At 49.3% G+C, this 16,243-nt stretch overlaps 1 protein-coding gene across 1 annotated transcript in view; it reads left to right on the forward strand.

Annotated features, from left to right (window-relative positions):
- The first annotated feature begins 3,083 nt into the window (after positions 1-3,083).
- C8H14orf132 (chromosome 8 C14orf132 homolog) overlaps positions 3,084-16,243 on the forward strand; it is a 54,571-nt gene continuing 41,411 nt past the window's right edge. The window contains exon 1 of the mRNA XM_036104676.2: positions 3,084-3,327. Coding sequence (XP_035960569.1) covers positions 3,301-3,327 — 27 coding nt within the window. The 5' untranslated portion in view covers positions 3,084-3,300. The remainder of the gene's footprint in view (positions 3,328-16,243) is intronic.

Consider the following 16,243-nt stretch of genomic DNA (forward strand, 5'->3'; position numbering starts at 1 on the left):
CCTGTGAGGCACTTACTAGTCTGTGGGAGAGGTCAACAAGGTGCTTAGAAATCAAAATTTAAGGAGACACTCCCTCCCAGGGTCACTTAAGTGCAGAGGTGGCACCTGAGAGTGGGTGACACCTAAAAATTCGTGTCTTCTTAACTTTAGTCCCGGTCCCTTGTAATTCAATGGCAAAAAGGTAGTCATGACAACTAATGGTGCTGGTACACTTGGACACTCACTTGGGAAAGAAAAAAAAGAACCTCACACTTTCCTTCACACTGTATATAAAAACAAAAATAGGTCAGAGACCTAAACATAAAAGCTAGAAGTATGAGACTTAAGGGGGGAAAAAACAGAGAAAACCTTCATGACCTTGGGGTAGGTAGGCAAAGATTGCTTAGGCCACAGAAAGCATGAACCATAAAAGAGAGAAAAAAAATCAATTGGATTTTATCAAAACTAAGAACTTTTCTTCCAAAAAAAAACACCATTAAGAAAATGAAAAATGTCGAGGCCCAGAGAGACTGTGTGTAGTATAAATATCTGACATAGGACTTGTTTCCAAAACACGTAAGGAACTCTTACGACTCAATAATAAAAGGACAATTGATCCAATTTTTTTCAATGGGTAAAAGACTGGAACAGACCCTTCACAAAAGAAAATACATGAATGTCCAAGAGTGAGCAAGTGAAAGTGATGTTCAAGGTCCATCGTCATCAGGAAAATGCAAATTGAAACCATAATGAAGCACTACTTTACACCCACCAGAACGGCTTTCAGTTAATAATAATGCCAAGTGTTGGTGAGAACACCAAGCTACTGGAATTCTCCTACACTGTTGGTGGGAATGTAAAATGTACAAACACTTCGTAATACAGTTTGGCAGTCTATTACAAACACACAACTAAGCCATTCCAATTTGAAAATAGAAACAAGATCTCTATACAAAGGCTTGTAGCCAATGTTCAATGTTTTACTCATGATGGCCAAAACCTTGGAAACAACGCAAGTGTCCATCAGCAGGAGAAAAGATACAAACAAGAATGGTCCATCCATACACAGGAACAGTATTCAGCAATCAAAATGTAACTACCTAAATATGCCACACCATGGATGATTCTCCAAGGCTGAATGAACAAAGCCAGACAAAGAAAAAATACAATTTGTATGATTCCATCTATATAGAAATCTAGAAAAGACAAATCTTGTCTGTAGTGACAGAAACCTGTTCAATGTTTGCCTGAGGCTGGAGGTGGGTGGTGGGGGTTGACTGTAAGGGAACAAGAGGGAAATTTTAAGGGTGAGTGGAATGTTCTGTATCTTGATTATAGTTCTAGTTACAGGGTGTATATATGTATCAAGACTCATCAACTTGGATCTGTAAAATAGCTACATTTATGTGAAGTATATATCAATAGAGTAATTTAAATACCTCCATTCAAAGTTTTGTTGATAACCTTTTAAATCCTTTGGTCCTCCTTGTTACTCTGAGTGTGGTAATGTCTGAATGTTTCTTCTCTTCAAGGACATTGTGGTTAAATAATCTGGTTCACGGCCAGGACATAATGGGCATTAAAAATGGACTCGGGGGGGGGGGGGCGCCTGGGTGGCTCAGTCGTTAAGCGTCTGCCTTCGGCTCAGGTCATGATCCCAGAGTCCTGGGATCGAGCCCCGCATCGGGCTCCCTGCTCCGCGGGAAGCCTGCTTCTCCCTCCCCCACTCCCCCTGCCTGTGTTCCCTCTCTCGCTGTGTCTTTCTCTGTCAAATAAATAAATAAAATCTTAAAAAAAAAAAAAAAATCTTTAAAAAAAAAAAAATGGACTCAGGGGACACCTGGGTGGCTCAGTTGGTTAAGTGTCTGCCTTTGATTCAGGTCATGATGCGGGGGTCCTGGAATGGAGCCTCATGTTGGGCTCCCTGCTCAGAGGGGAGTCTGCTTCTCCCTCTCCCCCTCCCTCTGTGATCTCTCTTGCTCTATCTCAAATAAATAAATAAAATCTTTAAAAAAAATAAAATAGGGCGCCTGGGTGGCTCAGATGGTTAAGCGTCTGCCTTCGGCTCAGGTCATGATCCCAGAGTCCTGGGATCGAGTCCCGCATCGGGCTCTCTGCTCCTTGGGAGCCTGCTTCTCCCTCTGCATCTCTCTCTCTCTGTCTCTCATGAATAAATAAATAAAATCTTTAAAAAAAATAAAAAATAAAAAATAAATAAAATAAAATGGACTCAGGAATTACGGGTGCATGAGGGAACTGGGGCCCAGAGGGGAGACACTTGTCTAAGGACACACAGCCCAATACAGGTATTGACTAGAAGGTGTTGCTGGGAGGGGCGGGGGGAGTTGCAGGTTTGGGTTTCAAAAAAATTGAACCCAAAGACGCAGAGGCAGACGTCCGTCTATCATCCGCTCACCTCCTGTCCTGTTTTCCTTCAGAACTGAGTCTTGAGAGAGGTCAGGGTGCCCCCCCAAACCCGAGCGAGGCCAGGCCCGCCAGGCGGGTAATTGCACAAACCCTAGGTCTGCAGAGCGTCTTCCAGGTGAGACGCTCCCTCACCAACACCCCCCCACCACCACCCCCCAGCCTAAGAGCACAGTCTTCACCAAGCAGCAAGGTCCACCCGGTGCAGCTCTCTGCACCTCCATCATGGTTCACCTCGCCTCCCAGGGTTCTGCGAAGAGCAATGACAATGGTTGTGGGCTCTCGCTACTCTCATGGAACCTAGAAGTTCTGCTCGGGAAAGTGAGGCAAGGCAAGGAAATAAAGAACAAGCCGAGCTAGCATCCTTGTGCCCAGTTCCAGGGCCGGAAGCACACTGAACTCTGGGCACAGAGCTGGCACGAAAGCTGGGTCACCCTGACCCTGATCCTCAAGCCCCAGGTAAGGCACGCCATCCCTCACGGGGCGCCAACAGCGTTGTACTTGAGGTCCAGGCCGGTTCCTGCTCCCACGAGCTGGGCGGCCTCCGGCCTCAGTTTCCCCACTTGGCCCCCACGCAGGAGAGGATCTGGAGCGCGCAGGGGTTCGGCCGGGCCCCGCCCTTGGGGTGGGGCTGGGGGCGGTCACGTGGAGGTGCTCCCGGGCCCCCGAGCCCCGCCCCGCCCCGCCCCCCGCCTCGGCCGGGTCTGGGTCTGGAGCGGAGGCGCAGAACCAGCCGAGGTCGCCAAGCCGGGGCCGCTGAGCTCGGCGGCGCCGCGGGGTCCGGGGTGCCTGCTCGCTGCTCCACCCGCTCCCGGCCAGCTGTGCAGGCGGCTGACCCGCCGCCGCAGCACCAGGAGCAGCAGCGAGGACTCGAGCGCGGGCGGCAGCGGCGACACCATGGATCTGTCCTTTATGGCCGCGCAGGTAACGGGGCACCTTCCCCGCGCGCCCTGGGCTGCGAAGTTTGGGGAGGTTCGGGGCCACGGGCTTCCCCTGCGCCGGGAGGCTTCGAACCGGGCGGTGGCGCCCGCCGGGGATCTACGTCCCGGTCCTTTGTCCAGAGCCGGGCATCCCCAACCTGGTTTCTCTCGTCCGAGGCGGCGAGCGCGGCTCCCGGGGGTGGGGCGGGCCGTGCGCCCTGAGCGCCCCGGGTCGATCTGTTCCCAGACTGCGAGGGGCCTGGGCGATGCGAGTCGACCCCTCCCTGCCCATCCGCTCCCTGCAGTCCCCGCTCCAGGACCCAGGACTCCCCCAGGGCCGTGCAGCCCAGATCCGTGCAAACCCGGGTGGGTGGGCACCCTCGCTGTTGTCCATTCCCTATCTTCACGAGGCGCGGGAGACGTCCGGCGCCCCCCCCTCCACCTTAAGTGGAGACCACAGCCCCGGCAGCCTGAGGAAGGAGGTGAGACCGGCTCTGTGACCAGCCAAGCGCCAGAGCGCAGCGATCCTTTTATCCTCTTTTTTTTTTTTTGCTTTGTGCTGAGTCTGTAGCCATCAGTGCCCAACGCGACCATAACTCTTCCTTGACACAAAACAGGTTGCCAATGGCAGGAAAACACAGATGACCTCTCATCACCTGATCCTTGCTGAAGGAGAATCCCCTTGAGTTCTGAGCGTTGGGTGATCTTTATGTTTCTGTGCCAGCTCTCATGAGCTAGAACAAAGGCGGGCAGACACCCCCTTTGCGGACCCAGTGCCGGGGACAGTCTGACTCCAGGAAAGGCCACATTTGGTCTGGGCGAGTAAATCTCAGTGTATCACATTCGGACCTTGCACCTTCTATGAGTTAGTTATGTTGGGGTCCCAGAGGTAGGAAGGCCACCGGGGTCCCTCTGTCCCCTGCATGTGTAGCAGGGGCCCCACTTGCTGCTGTTTAATTTTCCAGGGAACAGATTTCAAGAGAACACTTTCCTTTCCCGCCCCCAAATTTCACCCCGGTGGAAGCCTCTTGAAAAAGTAACAGCAAAATCCAGGCTGTATGGACGGCGAGTCTCTGAACAGTCATGGAAGGATGCAGAATCCCCAGGATGGTTTTAGATTCCAGCTCTAGGCAGCCTCTTGTTTCGTTTTCCAAAATGTGCATTGCTCCAGTCAGCACCACTGGTCTTTTTTTGCCTAATTTTCTGTCTCCTGTTCCTAAACCCACGTTTATAAATATTGTCATGCAGGCATCATTTTAGACAGTGGTGACTTTAGCTACAGGGTAACTAGAGTGGCTTCAGATTTATCTCTAGGGGAGAGAGGAGCTCGCACACGCCTGTCTTTGCCTGCCCTCCTCTGGATCCCACCAAACAGCTGTGTCCATGGTTACGAGATAAATTGATCACTGCTAACCCTGGGGCAGACTGGAGCATCAGAAGTTGCTATGGTAACCTGACAAAATAAACATAGGGCTTTTCTCCATCTGTAGGCAGAGCCTGCACAGAGATTGGGTTCTTTTTTTTCTCTCTCTCTTTTTTGTTTACTCTCAAGTTTTGTGTGCTCAGTGTGTTCCTGCCAACAGATATTTGGGTATAGATTACATGCGCAGGCCGGAGTCAGTGGCAAGGAACAGAAACATGATGAGCCACAACATGGGGAGAGACGCTGAGGTTTGTGGAGCACATGCCGTGCGCCAGTCGCTTGCACACTTTATTATAGTAAATCCTTACAAGTCTATGACATGGGCACTGTTATTCCCCCTTTTACCGATCAGGTTACGAAACTTCAACAAGATTAAATAATTTGCCTGCTTGGTGCGTGTCACCAAGCTTCTGTCCCCACACATCAGCAGTGGACAGTTTGACAGGGAAATGTTAATGCCTCCATCTACTTGTTTGGCAAAAGTTGGGTACCCGCCTTGTGCCAAGCTCCGTGCCAGGCATGGGGTGGGACTGGGGTGCTGGCGATAAAGTGGAATTGGATGTAGATTTTCTTTCTGGGTACTTACAGAGGACTGGAGAAGTGACAGGCCTGGCCATCCCCAGCAGGGGAATGGATCAGGGGATCAGAGCCAGGTGGACCAAGACACTCTGCACATAGTAGGCCTTCAGCAGGTTTCTGTTAGATGATTGGATGGGGATGAGACAGGATGGATGTGAATCGTGAAAATCAAGAACAGGAAAACAGTGCCTTTGCTGTGTCGGATGCCCCTCCCCCCGAACACCTGTCATCGTCAGGATTTGTGAGTTCTGATAGAGTAGAACTACTGGTGGATTCTAGGTGGAGAGGCAGGAGGAGGGAGGCCCGGAATATATTCACAGAGTCCTTCAGGAAGGGGGAAGGTAGGGGCTCAGGACAGCTGGGAGAGGGGGGCTGGGGCCAGATCACAGAGGGGCTGACTGTGGAGTGGGGAAGTTCACATGCATCAGCGGGCAGTGGGAGCCATTGCAGGCCATTGAGCAGGGAAAGGTTTGTGATTGAAGCAGTGCTTTGGGAAGATCCCAGCCCAGTGGAGCATAGTTAGAGGCATGAGTGAAGCCAGAAGGGCACACCTGCTTGATTAATTGACTGACTGAAACCAGCTCCCTGTGGCTCCAAAAACTCCTCCCCCTCCTCAGTGTTGTGAACTGTGAGTCCTGTTTCTGGCTTTAAAAGACTCAGAGGATATAAGCCATCTCAGAAAGATTTGCCTCTCAAACGCTAAGCATTACGAAGACACCTTTTATGGATGGAAAGAGTGGACCCGCAACTCCCCGGATGCAGATCTGCCCTCGCTGGTGCGGGTACCTGGGGCTGTGTGATGGGGTTTGGAAGAGGCTGTGGACACTGAAGGTGTGAAGACAGCTCGTGGACCCCACCTCACCACCTGAGCCCCGGAGGTGCTCAGCCGACCTTTCCTCCACCCTGGACACACCCCAGTCCCTCTCTGCACAGTTCCTGGGTCCCCAGACACCCTGGTGGGTTGAACAGTAAACAGGAGCACCTGTTTTTCTATGACCAGCAGTGGCTGGAAGGGCAGGACCGTCCAGACGCCCAGGGAGCTGGGGACCAGGAGGACAGCACAGATGTTGAGGACTGAGCCCCGAATCCCTGTGTCATTGGTGGGGTGGCCCTTACTCCAAAGATGACCCTGTTCTCTCCCTCCCCCTCATGGGGGCGGGGGGGGATCTGATTCCCCTCCTCTTAAATCTGGGTTGGCATCAGTGAATTTCTTGACCAGGAGAAGGCAGTGTGAGTGGCGTTCTGGAACCTCAGAGACTAGCTTCGAAGAGGACTTCGGCGTGCGTGGATGGCTCCTAGCGTGCTTGCTCCAGGGGAAGTGCAGAGACCCTGAGACCTCCGTGATGAGACGAGGGGTGAACATTTAAGGGACCTACTGCGTGGGCAGAAATGAACAAGAGGGGGGCGCCTGGGTGGCTCGTCGGTTAAGCGGCTGCCTTCAGTTCAGGTCATGATACCAGGGTCCTGGGATCAAGCCCTGCATCGGGCTCCCTGCTCAGCGGGAAGCTTGTTTCTCCCTCTCCCACTCCCCCTGCTTGTGTTCCTTCTCTCACTCTCTCTCTCTCTGAAATAAATAAAATCTTTAAAAAAAAAAAAGAAAAGAAATGAACAAGAGGGTGTAGGAGCGCTAGTCACGTGCTTGAGGCTGTAAGGCTGAGTTCAACAAGCACACGTATGGCACAAGGGCTCAGTCTTGTGTTTGTCCTGTGCCGTCCCTACAGCGCCTAGTCTAAACCCAAGAGTTCCCGACGTTGCTGCCAGTAGGATCCCCTGGGAGCTTTTAAGACCTGCTGCCTCCACCCCACCCCCAGTGCTCCCCTTAGAGTCTCAGCTGGAAGCAGACATTTTCATTATTTTCTGTCATCCCCCAGTGGATTCCAGTGTGTGGTCGGGGCGGGGGTGGAGGTTCGAAGCTAGAACCGCACTTAGGGCTGTCTCCCTCCCCCTCCTCTGGATGGAACAGATCCTTGGCTCTCTGGTCCCTTTCAGGTCGCAAAAGGTCATGTGGTCCCCGGAAGTCACCCGAGTATGGGTTCAGCAACTTAAAAGAGCGAGACCCAGAATGATATAACCTGGGGACTTGCTCCAGAATTGAGGTTCTCCCTTCCTCCTGCCCACACCTGCCACAGGTGGGAGACCTGTAGTCGGGTAGGTGGCTCTGCTAATCCCCTCATGCAGACAGGGAAGAAAGAGAGAGCCAGGGTGGCTCAGCCAACAAGCAGAGCCAGGCCTGGAGCCCCGACCGCAGGGCCATCCTGCACGTGGGCTCACCACCTCGCAGAGCAGATCCAGTGCGGGAGTGTGTGGGAAACCTAGGGCTCCGCCATGGAGCAGCTCCAGGGAATCCTCAGTCCCTGAATACAGAGTGTTGTGATTATGTCCGTTTTTAAAAAGATTTTGTTGGTTTATTTGAGAGAGAGAGAGAGTGCGCGCGCGCAAGCATGAGCAGGGGGAGGGGCAGAGGGAGAGGGAGAAGCAGACTCCCCGCTGAGCAGGGAGCCCGATGGCGGGGCTCCATCCCAGGACCCCAAGATCATCACCTGAGCTGAAGGCAGATGCTTAACCAACTGAGCCACCCAGGTGCCCCATGTTTATGTCCATTTTTAAACATGTTCTTAAAGAGGACTGTATTAGTTTCCTGGGGCTACCCTAACAAATTAGCACAAGCAGAGTGGCTTACAACAGAAATGTAATCTCTCCCAGTTCTGGAGGCTAGAAATCCAAACTCCAGGTGTTGGCAGGGCAGGTGTCTCTGAAGTCCCCAGGGGAGAATCTATTCCACCCCTCTCTCTTAGCCTCACGGTGTTGCCTGCAGTCCGTGGTGCCCCTTGCCTGTGGGTGCATCTCTCCAATCTCTGCCTCAGCAAACCTGGCACCCGCCCTGTGTGTCCCTGTGTCTCTTCTCCTCTTCTTATAAAGACACCCGTATATTGGATTAGGGCCCACTCTAATGACCTCATTTTAACTTGATTATACCTGCAGAGAATCTAGTTTGAAAGGAGGTCATGCTCACAAGTATCAGGAGATAGGGCTTCAAAAGCATATTTTGAGGGGAGACACAGTTTAACCTGTAATAACATCTGAAGACCCATAAAGAATCAGGATCTTGATCCTGGTGTTAGTGGCCACTGGTCTTAGAGAGGCAGTGGACAGATCATTTCTCTACACTTTAGTTTCACCATCTGTGAAATGGGCACAAAATCGCCTTTCTTGTGGAACTGTTCATCTAGTCCTTCAGCAGATGTTTCCTGTGGGCCAGACCCAGAGCTCTGGGGAGGAGAAGGCCACAGGCCTGCCATGTGATATGTGATATTGGGTAGGTAAATGCAGGTGTCCCAGGAGCCCAGACAAGGCACCTAACCCAGAGGTCAGGGAAGGCTTCTAGAAGTTTGAATTGAGCTGTCTGAAGGATGCTTAGCTGCTATGTAGACAAAGGAGGAGGGAGGACATTCCAGGCAGACGGAATGGCATGCAGAAGTGTTGAATGGAATAGGGCTTGAAATAGTGTCTCCTGTTGGGCGTGGGGGTTGCAAGTCAGGGCATTTGGATGGACCGGGGACAGGTGGGGAAGGGGTTGGAGACTGGGGCCAAGAAGGTGACCTTGTTCAGTGGAGCAGAGTGGGATGGGGTGACCCACAGAGCAGAGGGCTGGCCTGGAAGGAATGGCTCCTTGCTCATGCCCTGTAGACACACAGTGGGTTCTTCCCAGTTTTCAAGAAAACAGAAAATTCAGATTTTTACAAGCAGTCTGGATTTTTAACTGTTGACCACTCATTAAAAAATGTTAAGAAGCCAACCAACCATGATGTAAACTGTTCCAGTTACTTATTGCTTATTCGTTCAGTTACTGAGTGGCTTAAAGCAATTGTTCATTTTGCTCACGGTTTTGTGGAACCAGGATCTGGGAAGGACTCGGCTCGGCAGTTTGTTTCTGCTCAGTGGCAGCTGGGCCTGGAGTTGAGACTTCCAGCCTTGCACACACATCTGGGGACTCTACTCAACTTGACCATTCTCACCACTTGGCGTGTGGTCTTGCAGATGTTTCTTCAAGCAGCTGGGGTTTCCTCCCAGGACAGTGGTCTTCTTGTGTGGCACTGCCTTCCCCCTGAATGGGCAGTCCTGGGTAGAAGCTGTGAGGCTTCCTATAAACGAGCCTCGGAAGTCCCAGAATGTCAGTAACTCGGTGTTCATTTGGCCAAGAAAGTCCGAAGGCCAGCCCCAAATTCAGTGGAAAGGATCAGATCCTACCTCTCAGTGTGGGGAGCAGCATGCACGTCCAGGAGGGACGGAAGGAATGGCTATCTTTGGGGACTGGCCGCTGCGGGGGCCAAATCGGGCAGGTGTGTTGGGGGGTTTGATCCTGGGGATGCCCATGCGATTGCTTTAGACCGGTAGGATGTGTGTAGAGCTTGACAAAACCTTGTGAACTGCCAAGCCCAAGAGAGAAGTAAACTACTACTAAGGAGGTAGGCCATGATGTTATTAGGCTGAACTGTCTCAAGTTGCTGATACTTGGCCATTTTTGACCTGACAGTTTCATATAGTTCAGCCTAATCAGTAGTACCTGGTAAGACAGTAAGTTCTTGAGTTATGGAGCGGGGGAGTGAGGAGGCATGGGGAGGGGGATCAGTACCAGCTGGGGAGATTTGAGGGGACTTCCTGTGTTTGAGGAGTGGGGACCTCCCTCTCCCCCCGCCAAACATACACGCACACACTTCTCCCCTCAGCTGAGCTTTTAGAACTTTGACCTTGCTGGTGGGATGACATAGTCACTCCTGGAACATTATGTTGATAGTGGGCAGGTCTTTCTGGAAGACAGCCTGTGTGGTCTAATCATAGCTGAGATACATCTGCTGCCAGTCCCTCTCCCCCTGCCCTTTCCTCCCCCTGGGCCTTGGGGGGTTCGCAGTTACTTTGCATTTTAATCATTTTTCGTGGAGAGGGAAAAATCCACAAAAGAATCTGGTAGTGCTGAAGAGGCGATTCTGTTATCTCTTGAAATGGCCGTCCCTACATTCATGGGCTTGTGGGATTATTCCAAAAGATCTGCAAGACACCAGCAGAAATTTTCTCTCCCCAGAGAAACACAGCACCCCCCAGAAAAAATAGAATTCTAGGGAGCCTGGCAGTCTGCTACTTAGAGAATGTTTTCCCCAGCCAGCAACGGCTTTTTTTTCTTAATGTAAGAATTATCATTAAAATACAAATTGTCTATTATCTCAAATGTTTTTAACCGAAGGGCCTGTCTTGTTGTACTTCAAATTCTCATTTAAAAGATTTAAACATTTTATCATTCTAATTAGACCTGCTTCGGAAGAGAATATAAAGCTACATTTTTTGCAGGGGTGTAATGAGCAGTTAAGGAAGAGTAAAAATCCATGGTACTTTTTGTAGACCAGATTTTGAGACAGCATTTTGGGAGTCAAGACATTCCATTTGACTGGCAATAATTATATGTCACAGAGCTGAGAGAACCAGGGCATCTGGAGGTGAATTGCAAGTCTCCAATCAAATATTTGAGTGTTTATGGAGCAGTTGCTATGTGCTCAACCCTGCTCACCCTGCTTTTAGGATCTGAACCCCAGTTCCTTCTATTCTGACGTGATGGAGACCCACCTCTGTTCACTTCCCACCCCATTCTGTCCCCTCAAGATGTCCCTGTATCTTCCCATCATAACTGCCACTTATCAAATGCTCAGGGGAGTGCCAGGGAGGCCCTGTGTTGTGCAGTACACAGAATCTCATTAAATCCTTTATGACAGGTCCATGGAATAGGCAATTTTAAGATCAGTTTTACAGATGAGGAAACTGAGGCTCAGGGCATACACACCTGGGATTCAAACCCAGATCTCTATGCCACGTCGGCTTGTTTTTTTAAATGCAATCTCATAGTCTCTGCCTTCTGATTAGAGTCTTTAAGCCATTCATATTTAGTGTGGTTTTTTAATGTGGTTGGGTTTAAATCTACTATCTCACAGTCACCTATTGGTCCCACCTGTTCTTTGTTCCATTTTCCCTGGTTTTCTGCCTTACTTTGGATTAAGAAATTTTTGTTATTCCGTATGATCTCTTTTGTTGGTTTACTAGCTCTGTTTTGTTATTTTAGTGGTTTCTTTAGGATTTGTAGCATATATCATTAAGTTATCACAGCCTAGCCACAAGTGATATTATGCCACTTCACATACAGTGTGAGAACCTTATAAAAATATATTTCTATTCTCCCCTCTCAGCTGTTGTGCTATTATTGTTACGCATTTCATTTCTGCTTGTTATAAACCTCACACTACATTATTATTTTTGTTAAAAATCAGTGATCTTTTAAAGTGATTTAAATAGCAAGAAGAAAAGTCTTATATATTTTCCCATATGGTTATTATTTCCAGGGTTCTTTATTCCTTTGTGTAGATCACAAATGTGGTATCATTTTCATTCTGCCTAAAGGATGTTAACATTTTTAGTGTGCAGAAGTGCTGGCAATGATTTCTTCCAACTTTTATATGTCTGGGGTGGGGGAGTTTTTTGTTTTTTTTTTTACTCTCATTTTTGAAAGTTAATTTTTACTGGGCGTAGAATTCTAGGTCGACAGTTTGGTTTTCAGTGAAGGTATTGTTCTTCCATCTTCCTGCTTGCAGTGTTTCCACTGAGAAATCTGCTGCCATTGGATTTTGGTCCTCTAAACGTAATATGTCTTTTTTCCTTTGGCTTCTTTAACAGTTTTCTCTTTATTGATTTTGGGCACTTTGCTTATAATGTGGCTTAGTGTAGTTTTTTTTTTTTTTTTTCATGTTTCTTGTGCTTAAAGTTTGGGAGCTTTCACATCTGTGGGTTTGTACTTCTCATCACCTTTGGAGAGTCTGTTGCCATTCTTTCTCCCCCCACCCCAGTTTTATTGAGATATGGTTGACATGTAACATTGTGTAAGTTTAAGTTCTACAACATGGTGATTTGATACATGTGTCTATCACAAAATGATTACCATATCCTTACCTCACATAGTTACAATTCTTTTTTTCTTGTAGTGAGAACTTTTAAGATCCATTCTCTTAGCAACTTTCAAATATATAGTACAGTATTTTTAACTATAGTCACTGTGCTGTGCATTATATCCCCAGAACTTATTTATCTTATAACTGGAATTTTGTGCCTTTTGATTATCTTCACCCAATTCCTCCACCCCCTGCCTCTGGCAACTACCAATGTGGTCTCTATTTGTATGAATTTGGTTTTTTTAGATTTCACATGTAAGTGAGATCATACAATATTTGTTTTTCTTTCTGACTTGTTTCACTTAGTGTAAAGCCCTCAAGGTCCATCCATGGTGGTACAAATGGCAAGATTTCATTCTTTCTTATGGCTAAATAGTATTCTGGGTGTGGTGTGTGTGTGTGTGTGTATGTGTGTGTATCCCATCTTTATCCATTCATCCATTGATGCACACTAGGTTATTTCAGTGTCCTGACTGTTATAAATAATGCTGCAGTGAGCATTATTATAAGAGTATATCTGCACACATAAGAGTGCAGATATCTCTTCAGATAGTGATTCCATTTTCTTCAGCTATATATCCAGAAGTGGAATTGCTGGATCAAATGGCAGTTCTATATTTTTTAATTTTTAATTTAATTTTTGAACCTCCATACTGTTTTCCACAATGGTTGTGCCAATTTACATTCCCACCAACAGTGCACGAGGGTTACCTTCCCTCCACATCCTTGCCAACACTTGTTCTTTCTTATCTTCTTTCTTCTTGATGCTAACTATTCTGACAGGTGTGAGGTGACATCTCATCGTGGTTTTATTTTGCATCTCCCTGATGATTAGTCATGTCGAGCACCTTTTCATGCACCTGTTTGGTCATTTGAATGTCTTCTTTGGAAAAACCCAGATTCAGATCCTCTGCCCCCTTTTTACCTGGATTGTTTGAGTGTTTTGCTATTGAGTTGTGTGAGCTTTTCATTATTTCTTTACATATCTTCTCTGTTCCCTCTTCTCTTCTCCTTTGGAGACTCCATTTACACATACATTCGTCTGCCTGCAGGTGTCTTCCCAGCTCCCTGGTGTTTATTCATTTTTTTTTTGAGTCTCCTTTTCTGTTCGTGTTTCATTTAGGGTAATTATTATTGATGTGTCTTCAAGTTCACCAGTATTTTTCTTGAACATCCAATCTCTATGAATCCCGTGCAGTGTATTTTTGATCTCAGATATGGTAGTTTTTATGTCTAGAAGCTTAATTTGTGTCTTTCTTTATATTTTCAATTGTCTTAACATATTCAGTGTTTCCTTTAGCTTTTTGAGAATGTGGAATAGTTACAACAACCGTTCCTCCGTGCTGCTCTGTTGCTTCTAAATCTGCCTCAGTTCTGGCTGGTTTTGATTGACTGCTTTCTCCTCATTATGGGTCATATTTTCCTGCTGCTTGGCATGCCTGATAATTTTTGATTAGATGCCAAACATTGTGAATTTTACCTTGTGGGATGCTAGGTATCCTTGTATTCCTATAAATATTCTTGAGCTTTATTCTGGGATGCAGTTATGTTACTTGGAAACAGTTTGATCCTTTGGGGTCTTGCTTTTAAGGTTTGTTAGGTTGGACTGAAGCCATCTTTAGTCGAAGGGCCATTCTTTCCCGCTGGTGAGCCAGGCAGTTCTGAGTAATCTACCCAGTGCTTGTGGACTGCAAGATTTTCAAAGTGGCTGGGGGAAACAGGGACTATTTCCGGCCCGTGTGGATGCGAGGCACTATTCTCTGTCATCCTTTTGGGTGATTCCTGCCTCCATTGTTTCCCTGACACACATGAACTCATCAGTCCTCTGCTGAATATCTGAGGGGTCCTTCTGCAGATCCCCAGGATTCTCTCTCTGTACAGCTCTCTCCCCTCCATGCTCTGCCTCATTGTCTCCAGCCGCACTGGTCTACCCGGACTCTCAATCCTGTCTTTTCAATCAAGGAACCCACTGGTCTCTGCCTGGGTTCCCCTTTCCTGCCCCACAGCCTGGAAACTCTCCCCAGGCAGGTAAGTGAGTCACTTGTAGGGGTCACCTGGTTTGTTTCTGTCTCTCAAGGATCAATGTTCTTCACTGCCTGATGTCCAATGTCTTGAAAACCATTTTCATGTATTTTGTACATTTTTGTTGTTGTTTCATTCAGAAGGGTAGATCCAGTCCCTGTTACTCCATCTTGGCTGGAAGCAGAATTTTCTTAAGTGTTTTTAACGGCTCTGTTCCCACCTTCTTCCTTTCCTGCATTGTGGAAAAGGGGATGTAACAGCTGAGTCTGAATCTGGCCCACTGCCCACTCCCCCGACTCCCAGCTGTGGTTCCTTGCTTGGTCTGGCACATCTTGGAATCTTCTGAATGTTATAAAATGTGGGTGGTGTTCGCACTTTATCTCACAGGTGAGTCTCTGATACCAGAGTTAAAAAGCCAAACTGCACGGACCGAGCAAGTTCCTTTCCACGCTACCCTTGTCACGTGAGTTTCTTCCGGGTGCCCTATGAGGGGACGTCTGAGACACCGAGAGAGCCAGTGCTGTGCTGCCGATGTCAGCCCTGGATGCCTGCAGCCGGAAGTCAGGCTGCTTAGTGAGCAGGGTGGGTTCCCTGAGGCTTCCCTCCAGGCCCCTACACCTTGGAGAGGCTCAGTCCCCAGAGGAGTGAAAGTGAGGGCTGGAGCAGCCTGGCAGGCAACAGCCAGGACCCTGTGTGTCCTCTCCAGACCCCTCAGTGACCCTTCATCCATCACCTCAGCACAGAGCTGTGGGAGCCGGTTAGGAATGCAGTTAAACTTGGCTTCCAGCAGCTTTGGGGGGACCTCGGGGAGGTGACTAATTGCTCTCCCATGCCCCTGTGCCCCCGCCTCTCCGCTGAGCCTGGCAGTGCTGCCTGCCATCTCCTGCCTCCTCTCTGAGGTCCCGCCAGCCTTTCTTCCTCCCCGTGGAGATTCCGCGGTGGCCCCGCTCTGCATCCCAATAACCAAATCCATCAGGCAGGGTGGGCTTGCAGGCAGCGTGCCACAGACAGGCGCTCCCGAGCTGTGTTGGGGGCTGTCTAGGCGCCAAAAAGGACCCAATACCAGGCCTCATCAGCTTTGTCACCCTGATCAACATTGTGTGAGCACACATTACATAGAGAGCGTCTCTCCCAGGCACGCAGATGGGTGAGGCAGGAGCCTGCCCCAGGTGGGAGAGGGGGCAGATGGTGTGGATGACTCTTGAGCACCTTGAGGACCAGACTCCGTGCACAACCACCCAGTGAGGACAATACTGCCACATGCCCGTTTCATACAGGGGGAGGGGGGAATGAGGCTCAGAGAGCCTGTGGATCTGGCCCAAAGTCACCCAGGCAGGAAGAGGTAAGACCGGGCTGGGTCCGAGCCAGGGCCCAGCTACCAGCTGGGGAGCTGGGTTGCAGCGCTGAAGCGGGGCGCCCTGAGCCCCTGACCAGTGTGGTTCTATGTCACAGCGCTCCACAGCCCAGCCTTCTGTTAGCCCGTCTTCCTCCCTAGAACCTGTGTGCGCTGAGGGGACCCTGGCTGCCAGGACTTGTTCCAGAGCCTAGACAGGCTAGCACCGGAGGCTGGCCAAGGGCCCACAAGAAGCTGAAAGAGCTGGGGGCGGGGCTGCAACAGGGGGAGATGCTCTGGAAGTGGTCCTCCCCCTCCTCCTCCTCACCCCCACAGCCCTCCACCTCCATCAGAGCATCAGAGAATCCTGGCATTCCCTGAGGGCCAGGGTTCCTGTCTCCTTTATGCTGGGATCACGATTGCCCAGCCCAGGGCCAGACCGGGTAAATATTTAATCAATGAATCGAGACGGCCAGGAATCCAAAGAAGCACAAGAAAAGCTGGATAGAAAACCATGTCTTGCATCACCTTGCATCACTTCCTGCTGTGGTCTGGGTCACAGCTTTCTTTCCCTAAG

The sequence above is a fragment of the Halichoerus grypus genome, chromosome 8, assembly GCF_964656455.1.
Source record: "Halichoerus grypus chromosome 8, mHalGry1.hap1.1, whole genome shotgun sequence".
In the NCBI taxonomy this organism is placed as follows: domain Eukaryota; kingdom Metazoa; phylum Chordata; class Mammalia; order Carnivora; family Phocidae; genus Halichoerus; species Halichoerus grypus.